This window comes from Henckelia pumila, chromosome 4, assembly GCF_033568475.1.
Source record: "Henckelia pumila isolate YLH828 chromosome 4, ASM3356847v2, whole genome shotgun sequence".
In the NCBI taxonomy this organism is placed as follows: Eukaryota; Viridiplantae; Streptophyta; class Magnoliopsida; order Lamiales; family Gesneriaceae; genus Henckelia; species Henckelia pumila.
Genome location: NC_133123.1, coordinates 146,134,801 through 146,157,888, shown reverse-complemented (window position 1 = coordinate 146,157,888; position 23,088 = coordinate 146,134,801). Strand labels below are relative to the sequence as shown.

At 31.6% G+C, this 23,088-nt stretch overlaps 1 protein-coding gene and 1 long non-coding RNA gene across 4 annotated transcripts; one reads left to right on the top strand and one right to left on the bottom strand.

Annotated features, from left to right (window-relative positions):
* The first annotated feature begins 5,815 nt into the window (after positions 1-5,815).
* LOC140867021 (inorganic pyrophosphatase 1-like) lies at positions 5,816-13,437 on the top strand. Of its 2 annotated transcripts, none has more exons than XM_073272088.1 (4): positions 5,816-5,877; positions 12,369-12,490; positions 12,587-12,791; positions 12,892-13,437. In XM_073272088.1, exons 1-4 carry the CDS (start codon positions 5,857-5,859, stop codon positions 13,252-13,254), a joined length of 711 nt encoding a protein of 236 aa, XP_073128189.1. In that variant the 5' UTR covers positions 5,816-5,856; the 3' UTR covers positions 13,255-13,437. The 2 variants fall into 2 exon arrangements, with proteins under 2 accessions (XP_073128189.1, XP_073128188.1); XM_073272087.1 differs by lacking the exon at positions 5,816-5,877 and adding an exon at positions 12,129-12,276.
* Positions 13,438-18,208: 4,771 nt separating this feature from the next.
* Positions 18,209-20,399, bottom strand: LOC140866081 (uncharacterized). Of its 2 annotated transcripts, none has more exons than XR_012144798.1 (5): positions 20,277-20,399; positions 20,150-20,187; positions 19,202-19,971; positions 19,024-19,109; positions 18,209-18,666 (listed from the first exon to the last, which is right to left on the bottom strand). It is a non-coding gene; the product is annotated as an uncharacterized lncRNA (long non-coding RNA). The 2 variants fall into 2 exon arrangements; XR_012144797.1 differs by lacking the exon at positions 20,150-20,187 and adding an exon at positions 20,079-20,113 and having other exon boundaries at positions 20,277-20,389.
* Positions 20,400-23,088: the final 2,689 nt, after the last annotated feature.

Genomic DNA, 23,088 nt, shown 5'->3' with positions numbered 1-23,088 from the left:
TTTTGGAAAAGATCCTGTAACTCGATTTGTTTTTTTGGATTTAGTCCTATATGTTGGCTTATTTTGGTTTTGGTCCAGTAAGTTGGTTTGTTTTTTGGTTTTCGTCTTGTATGTTATCATGTTTTGGAATTTAGAAGTTGATCTCTAATTTTTTTTGTAATAAATATTTTTTTATCCTTTCATGTTTTATCTGCTTATTGGTTTGAGATAATTACAACTAACTAATAAAAAAAATATTTTTTTACGCTTAAACTTTTTTTAATATAAATAATTTAATAAAATCTAAAATATGTTAATTTAATGTATTAAATGTAACATACTTTTGTTCTTTTAAAAAGTAACAAACAAACATTCATTTATATCGCTCTCAACTGTAACTTCGATTTTTTTTTATTTATTTGGCACTAAGTGTTCGCCCACTTAGCACCTATTAATGATCATATAAATAAGTTTCAACCTAAATTAACAAAATTAGCTAAAAAACTAAAAATATATTTAAAACATACTTTCGTTCTTTTAAAAAGTAACACTTTAATGTATTTTTTTATCGTTTTCAACTATGGTTGACTTTTTTTGTTCCTCTTTTCTCGAAAGCAGATCTTTTTAGGTATGTTTCACTTTTATCACGCTTAATCGCCGCTTAAGCGTGCTTTTTAGAACACTGCAAATAAGCAAAATTTTGCTGCTCCCTCCAATTTCGGCGACGGAGAAAAAATACAAAAAAAATCAAGTTATTGTACCTTTTAGAATATAATTATTATTTTAAAAAATAATTAGAAGGTCAGCATCTAAATTTTAAACTTAATTTATTTAATTACAAAATCATAAAAAAATATTTATTATAAAAGCTTAAGCGGTGAAGTTGAAAAGTCAAAATTGGGTTAGCTAGATAAGAGTAATATGTGCTTACTCAACTTCTAAATTCTAAATTTAATTTATTATTTTAAAATAAAAAATATAGGCGCTTATTCTAACTTAACCGAGCTTAATTTGGTTAAAACCGTATCTTTTCCATGACCAAAATAAAAAAAAAAAGTCAACTAATATGACCAAATCCAAAAAAAATCCAAATTCCTGTATTTTTTTTCAAAACATAACTTTGTATAGGACCAAAATAAAAAATTAAGTCAACTTATAGGACCAAAACCAAAACAATCAACATGTAGGACTAAATCCAAAATAAAAACAAAGTTACAGGATCATTTCCAAAACAAGCCAATATACATGACCAAAACCAAAATGAAGCCAACATACAGGACTAAAATGCTAATTTTCCCTATTTATAAAGTATGATGATTCTTCTAAATACTAATTCAATAATTAATCAATTATTAAACGTTGAAGATGAAATATTATCATGATCAAGAATTAATGAAATAACTTTTCTCTCTATTATTCTCTCTAAAATAATTGATCCAACATTTACATGATCGATGATTTGAATAAGCTGATATTTGTATATTCAAATACATACGAGTGTAAAATACGGTTAAAATCTATCGAATATATACGACATATATATACTTGGAAATATTTTCTCTCCTACGTAGGAAAGTGGAGATTCTTTCCTCGGATCAATATTTGTTTCCTAAATCAAATACTTGCATTAATGTCTTTGGCTCCAACGTTGTTAATCCGAGCTCATGAATTAATTTGTGGAAATCAATACAACGAAACTTATAAATTAGATTACAAAGTGCATTTAAAATTACAAAATTATTTTAAATGTATTTATGAAATATTTTTCCCAAATCAAGCGTAGGAATAACTTTATAATTTCAAATATATAGCACTTTTCTTGTGAAACATATATTTTATTTGACCATACCCATAAAAACATATTATCTTTCATTTATGAGTCGACTTATTTTAAGGATAATCAATATTTAATTTGGACATGTCTATATATCCATCCATGAAAATATTGATATAGAAATAAACTGAATACATACCCACGTAAGATTAATAATTAAGAGGTCCTCTTTAAAAAAAATAATAATAATTAAGAGGGTGTTTAGCTAAGCTTATTAAAAAACAGCTTATAAGCTTCTAGAACTTATAAGCTGTTAGGTCTTATATTAAAAATAAGTTGTTATCTCTTGGCCATTAGGTCAGGAGTTCGATTCCCCTGCCAACATCTTTTTGTACTAGCCTGTCAAACAGGGCTTGCCTAGTGTGGTTTACCTAACTAGCGTAGTTTGCAGGCTATTGCGTTAGTCCGGGGGTTTACCCAGAGCGCACCGAAAGGTAGCGGCTGCAGGTTCCCACGTCACGAAAAAAAAAAGCTCTTATAGTATTTGAATAAAATTATTTTAAACAAATTAAAGATATTGATGTGTTTGGTATTTTAAGATCTTTTTATTAACAAAATTACCAAAAAGAATATAATATTATTAATGTAATGAAATAATTATATATATAAATAGACAAAGTAGTTTCACTTTTATAAATAACTGTTAAACTTATTTATATATATATATATATATATATATATATATATATATTAAATCTATTTTATATTTAAATTTAGAAAAAATGAAAAAATAAATTAAAAATTTAATGTATCATTAATATTTCAAATAAAAATTGTAGTTAAATATTATTCAATAATATATTAAACACTTTTTTTAAAAAATCCTAAGAAAAAAAGATAAAAAATTTTACAACAAAAACCTTGTTAGGAAAGGAAGTAGAGGCGTATAGATAGACTTGTTAGGTTTGTAAATTCTGTGGATGATAAAATGTTAATTAATGAAAATACATAGGGATATTTTGGAAAAGATAATTATTAAAATAAGTTTTTTTGAAAAAAAAAAAAAAAAGTAAACTCCCTCTTATTTTTTTAAAAACAGCTAATAAGCTGTAAAACAGGTTATTTTGACACCTTATAAGTTGTTTTTAAAATTCTTTACCAAACAGATTTGTGAAGCTTATAAGCTCCGCCAAACACAATTGAAATTAATTAATAGATATTTAGTAGGATTCGAATTGAGAAAATGGAAACCATAAGCAACTAGATGAGATATCCTCTTCATATAATATTGCACGCACCGCTTTTGAAAATTAACTACTACAATATTTCTCATCCGAATTCGAATTTGAATTTGAACCAGCCTCTGTTATGATTTGTATATAAAAGGAAAATGAGATTTCTAGTTGGTTACTTGGTTTACAAAAACTCAATAGAATATTCTCTTACAGATAATTTTTTTTCTTGAAAACAAAATTTAAAAACCAACCTGAAATTCCTCCCAAATATATACCCCAACCCCAACTTACATCTCCATAATGTGCATCAAAAATATTCTACGTTTTCAAGAAACATAAAAATATTCTACGTTTTTGGGTTTAGAACTCTACGTTACTTCTCAAATTTGAAATTTGACATCAAATCAGCTATAAATCATTTTCTCCTATTTACTTCCGTAGTTATTTATTTTTGCATATACAGCAAAGCAATGAAAGGAATATTGCGTGGAGTAATAAATAGAGTTTTTATGAGACTCTCAAGTTCGATTTAATTCTTTCTTTTCAAATGCAATGAAAGGAATATTGTGTGGAGTAATAAATAGAGATTTTATGTGACTCTCAAGTTCGATTTAATTCTTTCTTTTCAAATGATGTGGGAAAATATGCGGTCATTTTTTTTCTTCTCGATTCGTATTAGATAAATCTCGAAATAACCCAATAACTTGCTAATTATATTATTTATTAAGTATGCTTAATCATCGCCTCCTTCTAGATACTAATTCAATAATTAATCAATTATTAAATGTTGAAGATTAAATATTATCATGATAAAAAATTATTGGAATAACCTTTCTTTCTATTATTCTCCCGAAAAAAATTATCCAGCATATGCTTTGATTTGATGCTTTGATTTAAAAGATATATATGCTTACATTCTGAAGCCAAGATTTGTATTTTCTAATATATTGGTTGAACACGGTAGGTGAACAACATAGCATAACTATATATATATATATATATATATATATATATATATGAGTTTTGATAACATGGGCAACCATTATGAGCAACTGCGTGAGCAACAGCTAACGTGACAATCACTCATTGGATGTATAAAATGTCACGTCAGCTGTTGTTCACGCAGTTCGATCCCCATGATAGTTGTTCATGTGATCAAAACTATATATATATATATATATATATATATATATATATATATATATATATATATATATATATATATATATATATATATACACGAAACCAGTACGTAGGAAAGTGGAGATTCTTTCTTCGCGTTGCTAGTTCAATATTTGTTTCGTAAATCAAATACTTGCATTAATGTCTTTGGTTCCAAGGTTTTTAATCCGAGCACATGAAATAATTTGTGGAAACCGATATAACGATAATATTTGAAACTTCTAGAAATAAGTGATTGTAAAAATCTTCTTAACAAATTGAAGTTGCAAATACTACCTTATAAATTGGATTACAAATTACATTTAAAATTACAAAATTATCTTAACTGTATTTATGAAAGATTTTTCTCAAAACAAATGTAGGAAAAATTTTATAATTTTAAAAATATAAAAATTTTCTTGTAAAACATATATTTTATTTGATAAACTCATAAAAATATTTGAGTCGATCTGTTTTAAGGATAAATCAATATTTAATTTGGACATGCCTATATATCCAACATGAAAATACTGATATAGAAATAAATTGAATACACACCCACGTAAGATTATTATTAATAACTAAATGAATTTAAACTAATTAATAGATATCTAATAGGATATTTCTTCTAGTTGCTTTTGAAAATTAAATGCTACAAATATTTCTTATTCGAATTCGACTTGGTTGAGTGGGATTTTTTTGTTGTGATTTGTATATAAAAGGAAAGTGGGATTTCTTTTTGGTTTACAATAACTCAATGGAATATTCACCTTGAAAACAAAATTTAAAAGCCATTTTTAAATTCCTCCCAACTTTAAAATATTAAAAAGAAGAATTAAAAAAATAGAACGCAAATAATTAAAAAAAACTTTAAAAATATTAAAACGTATAACCCATTTATTTGGTTACTAATTTTGAAAACAAAATTTTAAAACTTAACTTTAAATTCCTCCAAAAGTATATACCCGACCCCCGCCTACAAGTCTCCATTCGTTTCCCAAAACTAGGGATGTAAACGAGTCGAGCCGAGCTTTTGAATGTTCAATCTCGGTTCATTTATAACCGAGCCGAGCCCGAGCTTATTTAACGAATATATTCATGGCTCACAAGCTTATTCGAGCTTTTATCGAGCCTAAACGAGCTTAATATATTTAAACTATAAATTTAAATATTCATTAAATTAATTAAAAACTAAATTATATATTTGAAAAGATATATATAATATTATTATTAAAATTTGTAATTTTATTCTAATAAATTAATTTTTATAGATTTTTCAATATTTTTCATAAGTAAAGTGTAAATTTATAATTAAATATCAATACTATTATTTTTTCGTCTAAGAGATGACTTACGAGCTTGTTAACGAGTTTGTTCGCGAGCTAACGAGCCTATTAACGAGCATGTTCACGAGCAAACGAGCCAAACATTGTAAAGCTCGAGCTTGGTTTGTTTGCCTTAACGAGCCTCATTAAACGAGCTCGAACGAGCTTTTAACGAGCCGAGCTCCGAACAGCTCGCGAACTGTTCGGCTCATTTACATCCCTATCCAAAACATAAAATGTTCACAATTTTCCTCTTCTCTTTGCCATGGTCGGAGTCGTAGTGATTTTTGATTTCGACAAGACAATCATCGAGCCCGACAACGATAATTGGGTGGTGGACGAACATGGTGCCACCGATTTGTTCGATCAGCTTCTCTCCACCATGACTTGGAACTCACTCATGGTATGTACGTGTATCCATCTTTAAGTTACAACTTTATGGGTAAGTAATATCATTAATATATTTGTTTCTTTAATTTGTTTTGAAACGATACTGCAGGGAGTGAGCGTTAACCTGTAATCCCTTCCCTCACTGTGCTTAACACCTTTTAACTTCACCCCTTGTGAGTACTAACAAAGCAGTCTTTATAGCACAAATGTGTGCAAGTGTTTAAGAACACAAGAGAGCTTACTTTGTATTGCTTTTCAAGTTGGTGGTTTACAAATGAGGGCTTTACCATTTTATACTAGTGGCTTCTACTATGAATGGATGAGATCGTTTTGATCTGACGATGAAGATTAATTTTCCAAAAGTTTCTAGCATCTGCACATGTATAAATGCTTCTTTTTACATGATTCTGTACAAAATTATATATACAAGTGTATTCTAGATAGTTCTACATAAGTTTTGAATAATATAGATACTTCTAGATTTATGCAATCTTTACCATGCACAGTGCTTTAGAGTCTTCTGGAATGTCAATAAGAATGTGAAGTTGGGAGTCCAACCGGCAAATAAAAACGAACTAAAAACGCGTGTTTATGGGGGGGGCGAACGTAACCTCAAAGGCCGTAAAAAAACGTAACCTCAAAGAATATGCTTGTTTTAAACAACTTTCTATCCTATGCATTGTAATTAATAATGATAAAATCTTATCGAGTGGGTCTCCAGTAAAACGATCTCACGGATCTTTATCCGTGAAACGGGTTCACCCTACTCATATTCATAATAAAAATTAATACTTTTAGGTAATATTTTTTCATGAGTGACCCAATTAAGAGATCCATCTAATGAAATTGACCCATGAAACTGTCTCACAAAAGTTTTTATCAATCCTAAAATGATCTTTGTTTTATTACTACAACTAAATCATTTTAAAAATTTTGGTTGGACTTTTATAAGAATTCATAAAAATGGATAAATTTATTTATTATAATTATGATAAACTCACAAACACTTTTAAAACTTATTGTTTTTCGACTGTAATTAAAGTAAAATAATATTTTTTAATTTATTTAAAAATAATTTGATAATAAAATCAATATGTTTAACTATATATAATTTTACATGACAGGTATTTTAGCCTGTGTATTTAATATCTCTAACTATAATAAATGATTAAGGTTTGCGTTATGACAAATAATCAACATAAGCAATATAAGGAGTAAAAGAAAAAGCAACAGAGTAACAGAGCTACCAGATGATTGATTGCAAGTAGCTAACCAGCAGAGCTATCTAGCAGTAGCGATGGCTACTCAAATAAGCAGATCGAAGCTACAACAACTAATATAGGCAGAAATAAAGAAAAAACATGAGATAAACTAAGAAAGCAACAGAAGAAGCAGAGCAACTCAGCAGAAGCTCTCTTGTAACCAGTTAAAGCTATTAACCTACGGTCTCTAGAACACTTATCCAAGTCAAATATACGCAGTCAAGTGTACCTTTATACAATGAGCTACTACGACAAGAAAAAAACTATTTCTAATTCAATTTATAGATTTTAAATGAATTAAATCTTTCAAAAGAATTCAACTAAGATCGCATGTTGAAACCAAATTAAACGATAATTATCTAATAATGTCTATGTTTAATCAACCATCTTCATATCAAGATTAATCAACATGAAACATCTACGTCATATACATTTTAATAAAATATAAAAAGGCGTATAATAATTTTTTTTAGATCACGGTTTAATTTTTTATAAACCAAAAATACTCTTACAAAATAAGAAAAACATGATAAAATTTCATCTTAATTTAATAAAAAAATCATATATTTTACTTAAATGTTTGTTTATATATACACCATAAATAACTTTACATATCTAGAATAATTAATTTTGAGATCATGATTTAATTTTTGATTAACAAAAAATATATTTATAAAATATTAAAAAACATCTAATTAATCAATTAAATAAAAAATATCATAAAAACTATTTTAGCCAATCCTTTTTTTAATCATATTTTTTATAATTCTTTTTTTATATTTAACCATCATATTTAATAAGATAATATTTGATATTTATCTATATTTTTCCTTAAATGATTATGATAGTATATATATTATGCATACCAAGATTTGGAAATAGGGATTCATTCTTACCACCATATTTTTTTGGACTAATCTATTGCATAGGGCCAGCCTAATGCGGTTTACTAGACTAACTTAGTTTGCAGACTATTACATTAGTTCGAGAGTTTAATTATCCAATGCATATCGAAAGATAACGATTGTGGATTCTAACATCATAAAAAACTATATAGATTCATTGTATAAAAAATATTAGTGGAAAAATTTTCTAAATCTCAATCTTGCCTGAATCTCATTTCATTCTCGTCCCGAAAAAATCTCATCCCGATATTTTCTCGACCCGAATTTTGGGGATTTTTCTCGTCCTGATTAACATCGGGATAGAGATCGGGAATCAAACCTAATCCCGACAGGATTTTCGACCCGTCTCGAATAATATTATAATATATTTTATTAATACTTTTATAAATTTATTGAGTTAAATATTTTGTGCTTCAACCCATATAATTATTAATTATGGACTTAATTCACATAATTGTAATTTATTGTTGAAACGATCGAATAATAGAATCATATATACATTTTATTTTTATGTATTTTTTAAAAAATTAAATTAATAATTTAATTAATTCATATTTTTAATTTTTCCTATCATCAACGTATTCGACTGAGTAACATGAATATATCTACGAAGTGATGCATACTATACTTTTCTTCACTTTGGGAAGAGAACCTCTGCTGTGGCAAATCAATAGCACAAAATGCTTTCCCCGAAACTTACCAAATAGAAAGATAAACATTTATTTTACCTTCCCAACTAAGATGATTGATTGCAAGTTGCTAACCAGCAGAACTATGTAGCTAGCAGTAGCGATAGCTACTCAGATAAGCAGATCGAAGTCACAACAGGTAATATCAGCAGAACTAAAGAAAACCAGCAGACAAACTATGAAAGCAACAGAAGCAACAGAGCAACTCAGCAGAAGCTCTCTCGTAACCAGTTAAAGCTATTAACCTACAGTCTCTAGTACATTGATCAAAGTCAAATATACGCAGTCACGACGTATCTTATTACAATGAGTTACATGACAAAAAAACGACTATTTTTCAACAAATGTATTTGAATCAAGACAACAATTATCTTGCCACTAAAAATAAAGACCACATCCATCAGTAAAAATGGTCGGCTTACAAGAATTCACAACACTCATCAAAGAAACAATAAAATTTGAACACTTTCAGCTGTTACGTACATTCATACAAGAAGAGTTCACGCTTATATTGAAGATCACTCATGGAAGCCGAAGAAAATCAGCACCCACATCAATTCATATCAGATCTCATAGGATCATTTTGTGCTTAGTGTTTAGTTACAAACTTTGTATTACATTTGAGGTGTTGTAAACCTTTGTAATATGTTTTCAGATGATGGCTAAAATCAGTAGAGTGACTCGGAGTCTCAGCAGTAGGTATTGGGGTAAGTCCCGAGCTGAGGTGGGCCGTCGTGTCAAAGTCTTATAGTGATACCTTATAAAGCAGAAAAAGGGGTGATGTAAGATTAGTTGAGTCTCCGAACATCCAAAAACAACCTCTATGTCATCTACTGCTTTTATATTTCCTCTCATACACCAGTTAAACCAGATGATGCGAGTCAATCTCGCAATTGAGTCAATCTCCCAGTTGACATTTTCCGCACAATCGTATCTTTGTTGGTTGACTTCTGGAGATCTAGAGAAAGGAAGAGTTCAGTGACTAACACTGTTAAACTCACTGCTGAAACAGTAGACGCATATTTCATTCGTTCAATGGGACAAATAGCAGCTTACTATTTGTTCTACTCCAGCAGCAATAGTATATCGATCCTGACAAATACATATGTATATATATTTCTATATGTATACTCGAAAAGATTCAATTATCAAATTGAGCGAAACTCAATTTATTAACAGTCCTAAAGTTATAATCTACTATTATCATGATGTACATGATAGTGACCAAAAAAAAAAAAAATGACTTGGAATGTACACAAAACTTTGCCACACGTACCTAATCTAACCAAAAACACCACATAATCTTGAACATCCTATAGAATTGAAGCCGGGACTAAAGAATTTATCAGCAAAAATGAGCACCCCTATCAGTTCCATCAAACATGCATGTTAACAAACCAAAGGAATGGACAGGCCATATAGAGTTAATTTCATACTTTATTTTATAATAATTTAAATATATTTTTTGAACTTTGTCTTATTGTTTTCGCCTTTTGTTTTAATTATTCCAAATTTTAGATTCTTCGGGTTTTTTTTTCCTTTAATTAATTTTTTAAAAAGAATTTGTGAAACGAAAGGGAAAATTTTAATATACAATTTTTTTCTTCGAGCCAAATTAAAATCGATTACTTCATCTCGATAACTCAATTAACCGATTTGTTCTTTAAAAATAATTTAAAAAATTAATAATTGAATAAGACATTTTTATCATAGAAAAACATGTTATGGTTTAAAAAATTAAAAAAAAAATTGAATACAATATTAAATATAAAAACGTCCAACAAATATTATAATATATATATAAATTTTAATATAAAAAATCAAAATTTAGTTATTTATAATTCGATTAATCGAATTTTTTTAGAAAATGGAAAATGAATTGAGTATTCATGAATTGAAATTTTCTAAAATTAATACTTAATTCTTGAATTAACCTATATAAGAAAAATTGAAAATATAAAAAAGAAGAATTAAAATAAATAGAACGCGTATAATAAAAAAATCTTAAAAAAAAAAAGAACGTATAACCCATTCATTTGGTTACAAATTTCAAGAAAATAGATCTATTAATTTAAAGCATACTAGCCAGCTTAAATCATCTTCTGCTATTTACTTCCGTAGTTATTTATTTTTGCATATACATACATCTAAGTAATGAAAGGAATAAATAGAGTCATTATGAGACTCTTCAAGTTCGAATTAATTCCTTTTTTTATCTACTTAAGCAACTTGGACATGCCTTGAAAACAAGTTGGAATCAATTCTCATTATATGATTGAGTGAATAATTGTGGGTGGTTGTTTCATTTGAACTACGCACATATTCTTTTTACAATTTATTCTATTAAAAAAATAACATTGTAATTTATTCCAATAAATCAGATAACTCATTAGTCAGGAATATCAACGTGATATTATATTATTTATAAAGTATGCTTAATCATCGCCTCCTTCTAGATACCAATTCAATAATTAATCAATTATTATGCGTTTAAGTTGAAATATTATCATGATTAGGGCTAGGTACGGTACGGTATACCGTACCGAACTACGATACCGTATATCGTACCGTACCATACCGAAAATTTCGATATACCGAATTTTTGGTATGAAAAATTTTTATACCGGATACTGTACCGGAAATAAAAAAAATTCGGTATACCGACAAATTTCGGTATATCGAAAAAAAACTCGGTATTTTTTCGGTATACCGAGTTTTTTTTCGGTATACCGTGAAAAATTAAAAAAAAAACATTCGGTATATTCGGTATACCGAAATAAAAAATTTTATATACCGATACCGAAAATTTTGGTACGGTGAAATTTTCGGTATACCGATTTTTCGATATATTCGGTAAATTTTTCGGTACGGTATGACGGTATTTTCGGCATTTCGTATTTTTTCCCAGCCCTAATCATGATTAAGAATTAATGGAAATAACCTTTCTTTCTATTATTCTGGCTAAAAAAAAATTTGATCCAGCATTTACACGATGCTTTGATTTAAATAATAGATAGATATAGATGCATGCATATATATGAAGCCAAGATTTGTAATTTCAAATACATACGCGAGTGTCTAAAGGTAGAATAATTTTGATTTGTTCATTTGATTAATTTAGTAGTTGGCTCAAAAGAATTTGAATTTAAATTTTGAATTTGAATTACCTTCTATATAAAAAAAAAAGTGAGATTGCTAGTTTGTTTAAAAGAACTCAATTCTCAATGAAATATTTTCTTGGGGATAATTTTTTTTTTGAAAATAAAATTTTAAAACCAACCTTAAATTACATCTAACTGTCGGATCAACCTAATCTAGCGACTGATATTTCGACCACAAATATAATTTTGAACTCAAATTTCTGAGTCATTGGGATGTGATTATTGGATGACACACAAACAACTTGGATTTCTGAGTCATGGCCGGAATTGTGGTGGTTTTCGATTTCGACAAGACTATTATCGAGCCCGACAGCGACAATTGGGTGGTGGACGAACATGGTGCCACCGATTTGTTCGATCAGCTTCTCCCCACGATGCCTTGGAACTCAGTCATGGTACGTGTATTGATCTTTAAGTTACAACTCTCTGCAGGGTACGTAATATCAATAAATTTGTTTGTTTAATTTGTTCTGAAACGATATTGCAGGATAGGATGATGTTAGAACTCTATCAGCGTGGAAAAACCATTGAAGAGATCAAACTAGTGCTGAGGAGGGTTCCGATACATCCTCGCATAGTGCCGGCAATCAAAACCGCCCATGCTTTAGGGTACGTATAATGCATCTACATATATAATATATATATTGAATTGAATTGGGTCGTCAAGATTTTGGAGTTTTGATTTATGTTTTCATAAATTTTTAGGTGTGATCTGAGGATAGTGAGTGATGCCAACACCTTCTTCATTGAGACGATTCTTGATCACCTCGGAATAAAAGATTGCTTCTCCGAGATCAACACGAACCCGAGCTACTGCGACGATGAAGGGAGGTTGAGGATTTCTCCTTACATTGATTTCAAGTCGTCTCCTCATGGATGCATCAATCCTTGCCCTCCAAACATGTGCAAGGTAAGTATATAATAAAATCTTGAGTGTTTTTGTATTATTATTAATTATTTGAACGTGTAGTCCTGAATCTGATATCTTGCGTTTGTTTAATTAATGACAGGGTATGATTGTGGAAAGGATCAAATGCTCTGTAGCCAAAGAAGGGAAGAAGAGGATGATATATCTTGGCGACGGTTTAGGCGATTTCTGCCCGAGTTTGCAGCTGGAGGAAGGAGACTTCATGATGCCAAGAAAGAACTTCCCAGCGTGGAATTTGATACGCGAAAATCTGGGACGCATCAGAGCTGAAATACATGGATGGATGAATGGAGCAGAGCTGGAAAGCATTCTACTACAACTTATAGAAAAAGTCAGGATTCAAGAAAGCGACGTTCAATCGGCTTTGATGGTGGATTGTAACTTCAGCAGCATTCCAATGGCAGCGCATGAGAGCAGGCCCCATGTCCTTCGAGTCCATCAATAGATATATATGACTGAATAATTTGGTTGTTGATTAAAAACAGCAGCTGGTTTCACCTTTTTTCGTGTGTGTTTGGGACAAGAAAACGCTTATGTAGTACTCGTTTCGTTCGACATGTAGAATATATGATTAAAAGATATGTTTGTAATTGAAAGCATCAGATTAATTAGTAGCTTGCTTTGTGGTTGGATTCGGTGCATGTGAAATATATTGACAAAATTTCTGAATTACATGTCGCCTGACAGTACTAGCTAGCTATGGCATAAGTTAGCTAGCAAGTATTTTGATCAGATTTTACATTCAAGAAATTAGATACTAACACGAATCAGACTTGCCTCACAATTAACGGTTGTTCAGAACAAAGTAGCATGGGTTTATGGGATGAGATTAAAATAATATTTGGACAAGTTGATATCTTTGATTACACTGAAAAGTGATGAATTGCCCAAAGCTAGCTTACAACATCCATATATATATGGGGCTTCAACACCTCCACAAATATGGCAAGCGTGCTGGCCAAATCATCCACAGCAAAGACAACTTGGTAAACGTACGTAATGAATCACTTTTGAGCTTTGTTCATTCTATTAAGGCGTGAGAATAAGAGTAAATTGATGGCTGACCGTGACGTTAGTGTGTAATGATGTAATTATTTCTCCAAATCTACATTTTTTCATAACACTTTATCATTTACAAGTACATTGATTATTTTTAAAATAAGGCTAGAACTAATTGTTTTCTTTTCATTTTCTCATTATTATTTTTTTGGCATTGTTTGTTTGATTTTTCATCATACTTTATTTGTATGTCCATTGGTTATTTTAAAAATAAAATTAGAACTTACGTTCTTAAATAAATTTTGTTGCAACCAATATTTAGTGGTGTTGACTACAACTGATGTGTTACAAAAATTTCTGCAACCAAAATATTTTAATTACATTTATAATTTACTTAATAAAATATCATCATGAATGAATTTTTTTAGATTTTATAATTCTATAATCTCTTTATCTTACTTGTAGAAATTAGCTACCAATTATATATGTAAATATCAAAATTATATGGTATATTCAGAACTTTTAATTTTTTAAGTTGATCTTTATTCTACATGTGGTCATTAATAATAAATTATATGATTAAATTATATATTTAAATGGTAATATCAACTATATCATATTGCTTTCATGCTTTGCTTGGTTTTTGGATGTCAATTTTTTAATTTTATGGTTTGTATTAAACATGTAATTACTTTAATTACAACATTAACACATAAATAATTGAAGATAACAGAAAGCTTGCTAATTAATTATATAACACAATCAAATTATAATAAAAGATAGAAATTTCATTAAATTAAAATCAACAGTGCCCTCTGCTCCTAAGACCTGATAAGTGACTGAACAACGATTCACCTCCTAAACAACTTGCAAGTTGCCCATTCAAATGTGGTGTCCTCAAATACTGACAGTGTTATTGGACAAACACTGTCTTGGGTAACCGCACATGCTACTTTATTGATCAAGTGGTTGTCACACGGTTACAAAAAACAAGAGCTGAGAGACCCAACTAAATAAGTTGTCTCAATTGATATCATACTCGAAGTGATTATCACATGTTCATAATAACATGACAGAATATCAATATATCATATGATAGATAATAATGCAACACATAATCATGAATACTCAGCTGGATATCTATGTCAATACTTATGTACCTCTAAAAAACTAGTTTATGACAGGATATCAATATATCATATGGTAGATAATAATGCAACACATAAACATGAATACTCAGCTGGATATCTATGTCAATATTTATGTACCTCTAAAAAACTAGTTTATGAGCACATAGTCTAAAGTGTTAGCCTAAAGATAAGTGAACATGATATCACTATTTTTTTAATCTAGAAGTATATGATGATCAAATAGTTACTACAAATAACTATAAGGATTCGGGATAATACACTAGTATAATTTCTATTACTTCGGCTATTATCTGAAGTAATAGGCAGATAAGTACCAAAGTAGACGCACTTGAAATAAAAAGGTATTTTTTACTTCGCATTAAAACCGAAGTAATATATCGATAATTACCGAAGTCTTTGCCCGGTCCAAGAAACCCAAACTAGTTCAAAATTGAACCACTACTGAAGAAAAAACACGTGTATTACTTCACATGTAGTAACTCACTTAGTGATCACATACTAATCAAGAGTTTACGTATGCATTTAACTTAATTAAATAATAATCAGAATATAACCACCGCAAAACCATGATAATATACAATCCCAAGGAAAGAAATCGGTAATACTCAAGTTTGTACAACCATATCAAAATCAGTGTAATAACCTAAATGAAATCATACTGAAATTCTAGGCAGAATACAACAACTGTTTCCAACCTACAGTCTAAGCTCTTTTGGAACCACCCGACTCGTCTAACCGCAAATCTACCTCATGGAATAGGGTGTCCAAACAACAGTACGAGGACGTGAACATAAAATGCTCAGCATGAGAGTATGAGTATACAAATATTATATGTGCATGAAAACAAGTGATCTGAGTACCAAGATACGAGGTTCAAGAAACAAGCTCACAAGCCGAGCCCAGGATATATAGCACGCTGCGTCGTCGAATCAGGAGGTGGCTCCTATACCCCCATGTGGATATCGATGACTTGATACTAGAACAGGTGTCCAACCATAACTGGTGACCTGACACAAGTATTATGTATCCAACCATCCACTACTCGTAGGGTGAGTGCCCTACTATATAATATCTCAAAAGATACAGGATCAAGATGCTAATATATGCAACATACTGTCATAACTTGTATATACAAATAAAATCATACAAATCATGCAACTACATAATACATGCATACTCAGTCTGGATATCTCGAAATGTACTTTCGTACCTTAAATCCATAGGCAAGTTATATCAACTCTATGTCCAAACCTATAGTCTGCACTACAATGCAAAATACTCGTGCATCATAATCTTATTCTAAAAGCTTTAACTAAGCTAAAGCATACTCCCTAACTATTTATAGGGAACTTGAGTATACTGATGATGATTGCCCCAGAGCTTAGGCACTACTCCGCTGCGACTCCGGAGTACCTCGCCAACTCCCAGACCAGGCCTTGGAAGGCTGAAAATCGATACAAACACCTAAAATTTGAGAGAAAATTTTGTGAAATGGGTGCCCAAATCTGAATATCGGAACCCCTATTTATAGGCAAAGATCGGACGCTCCGATCTCTGCATGCAGATCACGTCATTGCATGCACGGTTCGGACGCTCCGAACTCTATTTCGGAGGCTGTGAACTCCTTCGTGTCCGATCAGTATTAACAGTACCTCATAAACTGCATGGCCTAACTGAATTCGGACGCTCCGATCCTGGTTCGGACGCTCCAAAATTAACGTAGCCTGCAAAGGGTTTGGACCTTCCGAACTGTCCTTGGCCAAAAATCATAATTCGTCCAATTAAATCCAAATTAAGTCTCTAATCCATGCTTAATCATTTTTTATCATTTAATCTTGTAAAATAAAATCGGGCTACTACAGATCTCATCAGCTGACATTACTTGTTGGGGTTCACGCTGCTCTAATTGCATCATCAGTTGGCTATTGCAACACGTTTTAGTTCACTTTAATAAATGAAATGGTTGCAAGAAGTGCATTGGGAAACATGTTGAATCTTCATATTCTCATGTGTACCGAAACATTTATGGAAAAACGTGATAACGTGAGTGATTCTTAGTATTCTAAGGATTTTCTATAAAATAACATCTAATATTCTTTAGTTCAACTATGATATTAAACGAGTTAACCATGGACGCTCAAATGAAGAAGTATAAAGCGGGAGTTGCAGTAAAGATAGAGACATTGAAGACTAAAGTCAAGAATTTGAAGAAGATTTCATTTCCTCTTCCTCAGCATGAGGACATGAGGTTGGAAAAATACAAGCAGCGACTTGGTGTTACCAAGTCTGAGGATGTCTTCAATGATTAAGGCACCACTTTACTGATTCTCTTGAAAGAAATTAGATCCTGAAGATAATCACAGCATCACCAGACGTCATGAGGTTGCAACTAATGAGTTGTTCTCCGTGATAGATTTCTGGATGATGGTTGTGGAGTATGAAATATGTATTGCAAATAAACATATATTAATTAACTTTTGTTTCTATCTATCGTGTTGTTTCATTTTATTGCAATTATCGTTAAAGATCAACAATTCAATCAGTGAATGCGAAACAAACTTAACTAAAACTAATAAGTTCTTTAAGGAATTAAGAGAAAAAGCTCAGTCTGATGATAGATTCAGTTGATTTCTTCCTGATTTGAACTATTTTCTTCGAGAATTTTGCTCAATTAAAGTTTCCTCTCACTCCAGTTTCTCTCTTAAATTGATAGTTTATCAGTTGGTCAACTTTTATTTGACTAAACTGACTCCTTGCGATCTTTTTTTCCTGTCTCCTGCAAGCACAAAACAAACTAGGCTATGATATCCGATTTACGTGAGTCCTCGATTGATTAATACTTTAAGGATTAATACTTGAATCAACCTAAATGGTCGATTCTTGGATATGTCCCATTTAATCACGATTTTTGAAAAACCATTGCAGATTTTGAAAATAGCCACAGTTTTTGAAAAACTATTGTTAAATTAGCAACGCTTTTATTTAGTCACGGTTTTTAACAACCGTGTCAATTTTTACACCATTTTTAAAAACCGTGGGATTTATATAAACCGTGGTTAAATAAAAACCATGACGGAAACAAATTATTTGTCGTTGAACTTAACGACAAACTATTTAAATCTGTCAATAAACGTGCGACGGAACTTAATTTGTTGTCGTTAGTTTTAACGAAAACTTTGACTATTTGTCACTAATATTAGCGACGCATATTTTATTTCCGTCGCTAACTGTGCCAACCCCTGCTCCCCATATCTCAGCCAATACAATGTAATACAAATTCAGAGTCAAAATATTCAATAAAACATTTTCCACCACAAATCCCAGCCAACACAATCTAACACAAATTTACAGTCAAAATATTCAATAAAACAACCAATAATCATTCCATAATATCAGTAGTTCCAAAATATCAAGACAAAAATCATTCTTACTGTTGTGGTCACTTCCAAAGTATACGATCATTCATTGACAAAAACATGAAAACAGTACCATAACACACAAAGTAACTTAAATACCTTCCAAAAAAGTCTAGCACCGACTTATCTAAGATGACTATGGCTGCATGCTATCATCATCGTCGTCAAGAGCACTCGAAAAGGGGGCGGATTGGGGATCAATAAGTGCATGCTCCTACATTGATCAGCTGCAAGTGTTTTCCATGTTGCCCTAATATGAGCATCATGGTCAGGACGCCACTGATATGTTTTCTGCATTTCAAAAAAATACATATTATTTATTCACATAAAACAAAGAAACAAAGGAACCAAAAAAAAAAACCCAAGCAATCACTTTGAAACAAATGTGTACAATTATTCCAAAAATATCAGTCATGACCATAGAAAACAAGCAAAACACAATGAGATAGATGCTAAAAAGAATTTTTGCGTAATCAATTAAATTCCAAGAAAGCACGTACAGAAGAATGTAAAATTCATTAAAAAAAAATCTGTAGATTAAAAAATTATTGTTGTTAATTTTAAGTCAAATAATTAAATTAATCATGTTTTCCTAATGGATTTAACTATTATTAAATAGGTAAAAATAGGTAAGATATTTAATCTTACTACAAACTCCTCCAGTTTCTCAGCACTGTTTCTCAGCAAATTTATCAGTGATAAAAGCCGATACTGCATTGCTCTCCGGTAAAAACCTACATCATATCGATCAAATAGTAATAGTAATTATATAAAATAATGAGCAAACAACTTTTAAAATAAATATAAACAACACAATATGACTTACTTGCCACCTTAGTCAACAATCAAGATCCTAGAATCATGGGAACTATTTTTGAAGCCGTCTCAGCTAATTTTCAAAATGAACAAATACAAATTCATATATAAATATGATCATCATGCATGATATTAATATTAAAACACATTCTAACAAAATATAAATATCGGCATCCAGAAATTTCCTCAGCATTGATGATATGCTGTCCAATTTCCTCGTTTTGGAAAGCTTCATTTATCTGCAGACGATACCTCACCAAATAATAAAAAATGAGATAACTCAAGTACTGAAAAACTCTAATATATTAATATTAGGAATTGTTACTGTCTTGGTGAGGGAGTTCCCAGAAATGTAATTATACATGTGTGTGGCCTTCAATTAAAATAACTCGCACATAATCAAACTTTTCCAAAGGCTACAAAAAACATTAATCCAGTAAACTGTCAACCAAGCAATTAAGCACATATAAGCACTTTATTTTCAAGTTTCAATTGATAAATTATATCGTGTTTCCATGTGAACTTGTGGAAAAAATTGACAAATCACACAATAATTAGAGAAACACATTTTAACAGTACATACCAAAACCCAATTTTAGTAGTTTATAACAAAAAAATTTATTATTCCTTTTTCCCATAAAAAAATCATTTATAAACAAAATCCTATGAATTTTTATAACAAAAAACAAAACCTTAAGTACCGAATCTGATGCAAGGGTAGACGGAGGATGCTACGGTCGGGATTCTCGGCAGTGACCGGCGTGGGTGGCAGTGAACAAACTAAAATTTTAAGAAAATATGGATCTGTTAATCAGAATGAAAATAATTTTAAGAACAAGGTTTTTGTTCAGGGACAGAGGGGCGCGGCGACATTGGCGAAGAAATACCTAGAATTCGGGAGAATAATGAATGAATATGTAAACTGAAATAAAAAAAAAAAAAAAAAACTTGTAAGTACCGGTCCATTTGCAATGTAGAATGAGAGACAACATAGCCCTATAATTTGGGGAAAATTTTGTGTTCTATCAAACCACAATTTTGTAAATTAAAAGTAAAAAAGAAGCAAAATAGTTATGTAAACATACCTGGGAGAGCTGAGAAGAGCTAGATGTTAACGTGAGGAGAATGAAACCCTCAATCTGTGAAAAGTGGTGTGTAGAAAAACAAAGGCGCGAAGAGGTGGGAATTACAATTGAGGCTAAAATCTTTATGAAACGACAGATGTTCATTTGTTGTCGTTAAATAAGGACATATAATTAAAATCCGTCGTTGACTAACGACAACTTAAATATATTTTGTCGTAAATACCGACAATATTTAAATTTCCATCATTAGTTTAACGACAAGAGATATTGTTGTCGTTAATTGACGACTAAGCAATGTCAAAAATTAAACGTCACAAATTAACGACAAATATAATAATTTTGTCGTTAAACAACGACGGCATTTTTATTTGTCGTTAAATCATCGACGGTTTTTTTAAAATCTGTCGTTATCTGCGACAGAAAATAAATTTTCGTCATTAAATAATATTGGTGATAGATTATTTAGTTCAGTCGTAAATTAGTGACAACATTTATATATTCTGTCGTTAAACGCATTTTTTCTTGTAGTGAATTAGCCACAGTTTATTTAAATTGTGGCAAAATTAACCACGATTTTTAAAAAATGTGGCTAAGTTCAGCCACTGTTGTAAAAACCGTGGTTAAATAGCCACGATTTTTTAAAATCATGGTTAATTTTGCCACGATTTATATAAATGGTGGCTAAATTAGCCACGATTTTTCAAAAATCGTGGCATATATTTTAGGGTTATGAATTTCGGGATTTTTTATTAATTCGAGTTGTATAATTGATATGTGACTATTTGTTGGTTTTATATGCTATATTTGAGCCGAGTAGGGATTCGATTGAATTTATGATTTTTTTGGAATTTATTTTGAATTTCAGATTTAATTATCTAGTGATTTCGAATAATTGGAATTGAATTTATTGATATTTTGGCATCTAAATTATTTTATAATATTTATGATACTAATTTTGGAATATTCCATGATTTATCAAAAAATCAAATTTATAAATAGTGTATTATTAATTCAATGGTTAAAGAGATCAATCAACACGCATGAATCATATGAGACCGTGATTTTCTGAGTTTATATTGATATACCTCAATAAAGTGATCTTCTTAGATGAGCTAATTAGTCGCGCTAACAAAACTCCTCCAATAAATGATGACTTGTTACCGACATGAAACCACGAACAAGAGTGTTAAAGGGGGGCCGGAAGATGTTCCGGCGTATCCCCTCCGACGCTCAAGTCAGATGCTAGGATAGCGAAATACAGAGAGTGGTGTGTGTACACGAGTGAAAATTAGGATCCAAATAATGAAAGTGAACCTGGTATTTATAGGAGAGGACTCCGAATCTTACGCTTACCTTCTTTATCAGGAACCCGAGAATCCCGGGATTGAAATCCCGAATATATAGGCGGATATCTCATCTGAATCTAGCTTGACCATGAAAATATCGACATGTACATTTTATTCGAGTTGACCTATCATCACTAAGACTCTATATTGCTGCTCCCCCGGGGGTCATATGAAAAGGGGTGAGTGAGTTATTACTGAACTCCTGAACTCGCCCTAAACATTGATCCTAACATCTTAACTAGCTCACCAAGGTTGTCGAACACATTTACTAAGCTAACTCCCTACTAATATTGGGGCTGAGCTGAGCCCCAAGCTCCCGACCCGAGCTGAAAATTATGGTGGGGGAGCTTGGATGAGCTCCGAGCTCCCGAGCTGATCTCCCGACCCGAGCTGGGAATTATGGTGGGGGAGCTTGGCCGAAATCCGAGCTCCCGAGCTGAGCCCCCGACCCGAGCTGGGAATTATGGTGGGGGAGCTTGTCCGAGCTCCGAGCTGAGCTCCCGACCCGGTTCTAGTTGATTAGGGATGTTCCTTTTATATTAGGGTCATCGATGAGCTGAGGTGGTTTCTTCCTCCTGGTATCACAAGTCCCTCCCATAAAAGTCGAATTGAGGTCAAAGACTCGAAATTCATTTTTATTCTGAGATGACCCTAAAAGAATGACGAGCTGAGGTGCTCCGCCGAGCCCAGCTGTCACTCTGACAAGCACTAGGTAACGGTAACTTTTCCAAAGAATCTGAGCCGTACACCTGTCTAAATTCAACAGTTCGATTTAACCCGAGCTTTCTATAAATAGCCCCTTGCTGTGAAAACTTCATTTTCACTTTCTTCACTTCTTACTTCTGTAAATTCTCTTTCTAATTCCTTTTTCCAAGCTTCCTCGCTTTCTTACCTTTCTTCCAAGTTTCCGAGCTTCCTAAGTAAGTATTCCTTTCATGGCCACTTCTTCCCGAGCTCACTCTGGAAGCTCAGACGAAGTATTCCGTGAGGTGGATCAATTTGATTCCCTCGCTCTTACTCCCGCAGGAGAGCCTACAGGCCAGGACCCTGCTCTCCCCTCGACCTCAGCTCAGGATGTTGACTCGAGCAATGACCCTGATGTCCCTGCGGCGCCGTGGTTTGAGCTGTATCCTTCCGAGCTAGATGCTTCGGACGAGGACAAAATAAGAGCTCTATCCCATGCTCCCAAGGAATATGAGTTCATTATTCCTGACCTTGATGACCGAGCTGACAATCCCCCAGAGGGATATTGCACCTTTTATGTAGATCAATTAGAAGCTGGTCTTAGGTTTCTCCTATCCCTCATCTTCCAGCAACTCAGCCGTTATTATGAGCTTCACTTAGGGAAGTTCACCCCTAACTCCTTCCGAACCTTGTGCAGCTTTATAGTTCTCTTCAGAACATTAGGCTTTGAAGTAACTTGTTTTACTATCTGTAACTTTTTGCTCCCCAAACGCTCTGAGGAG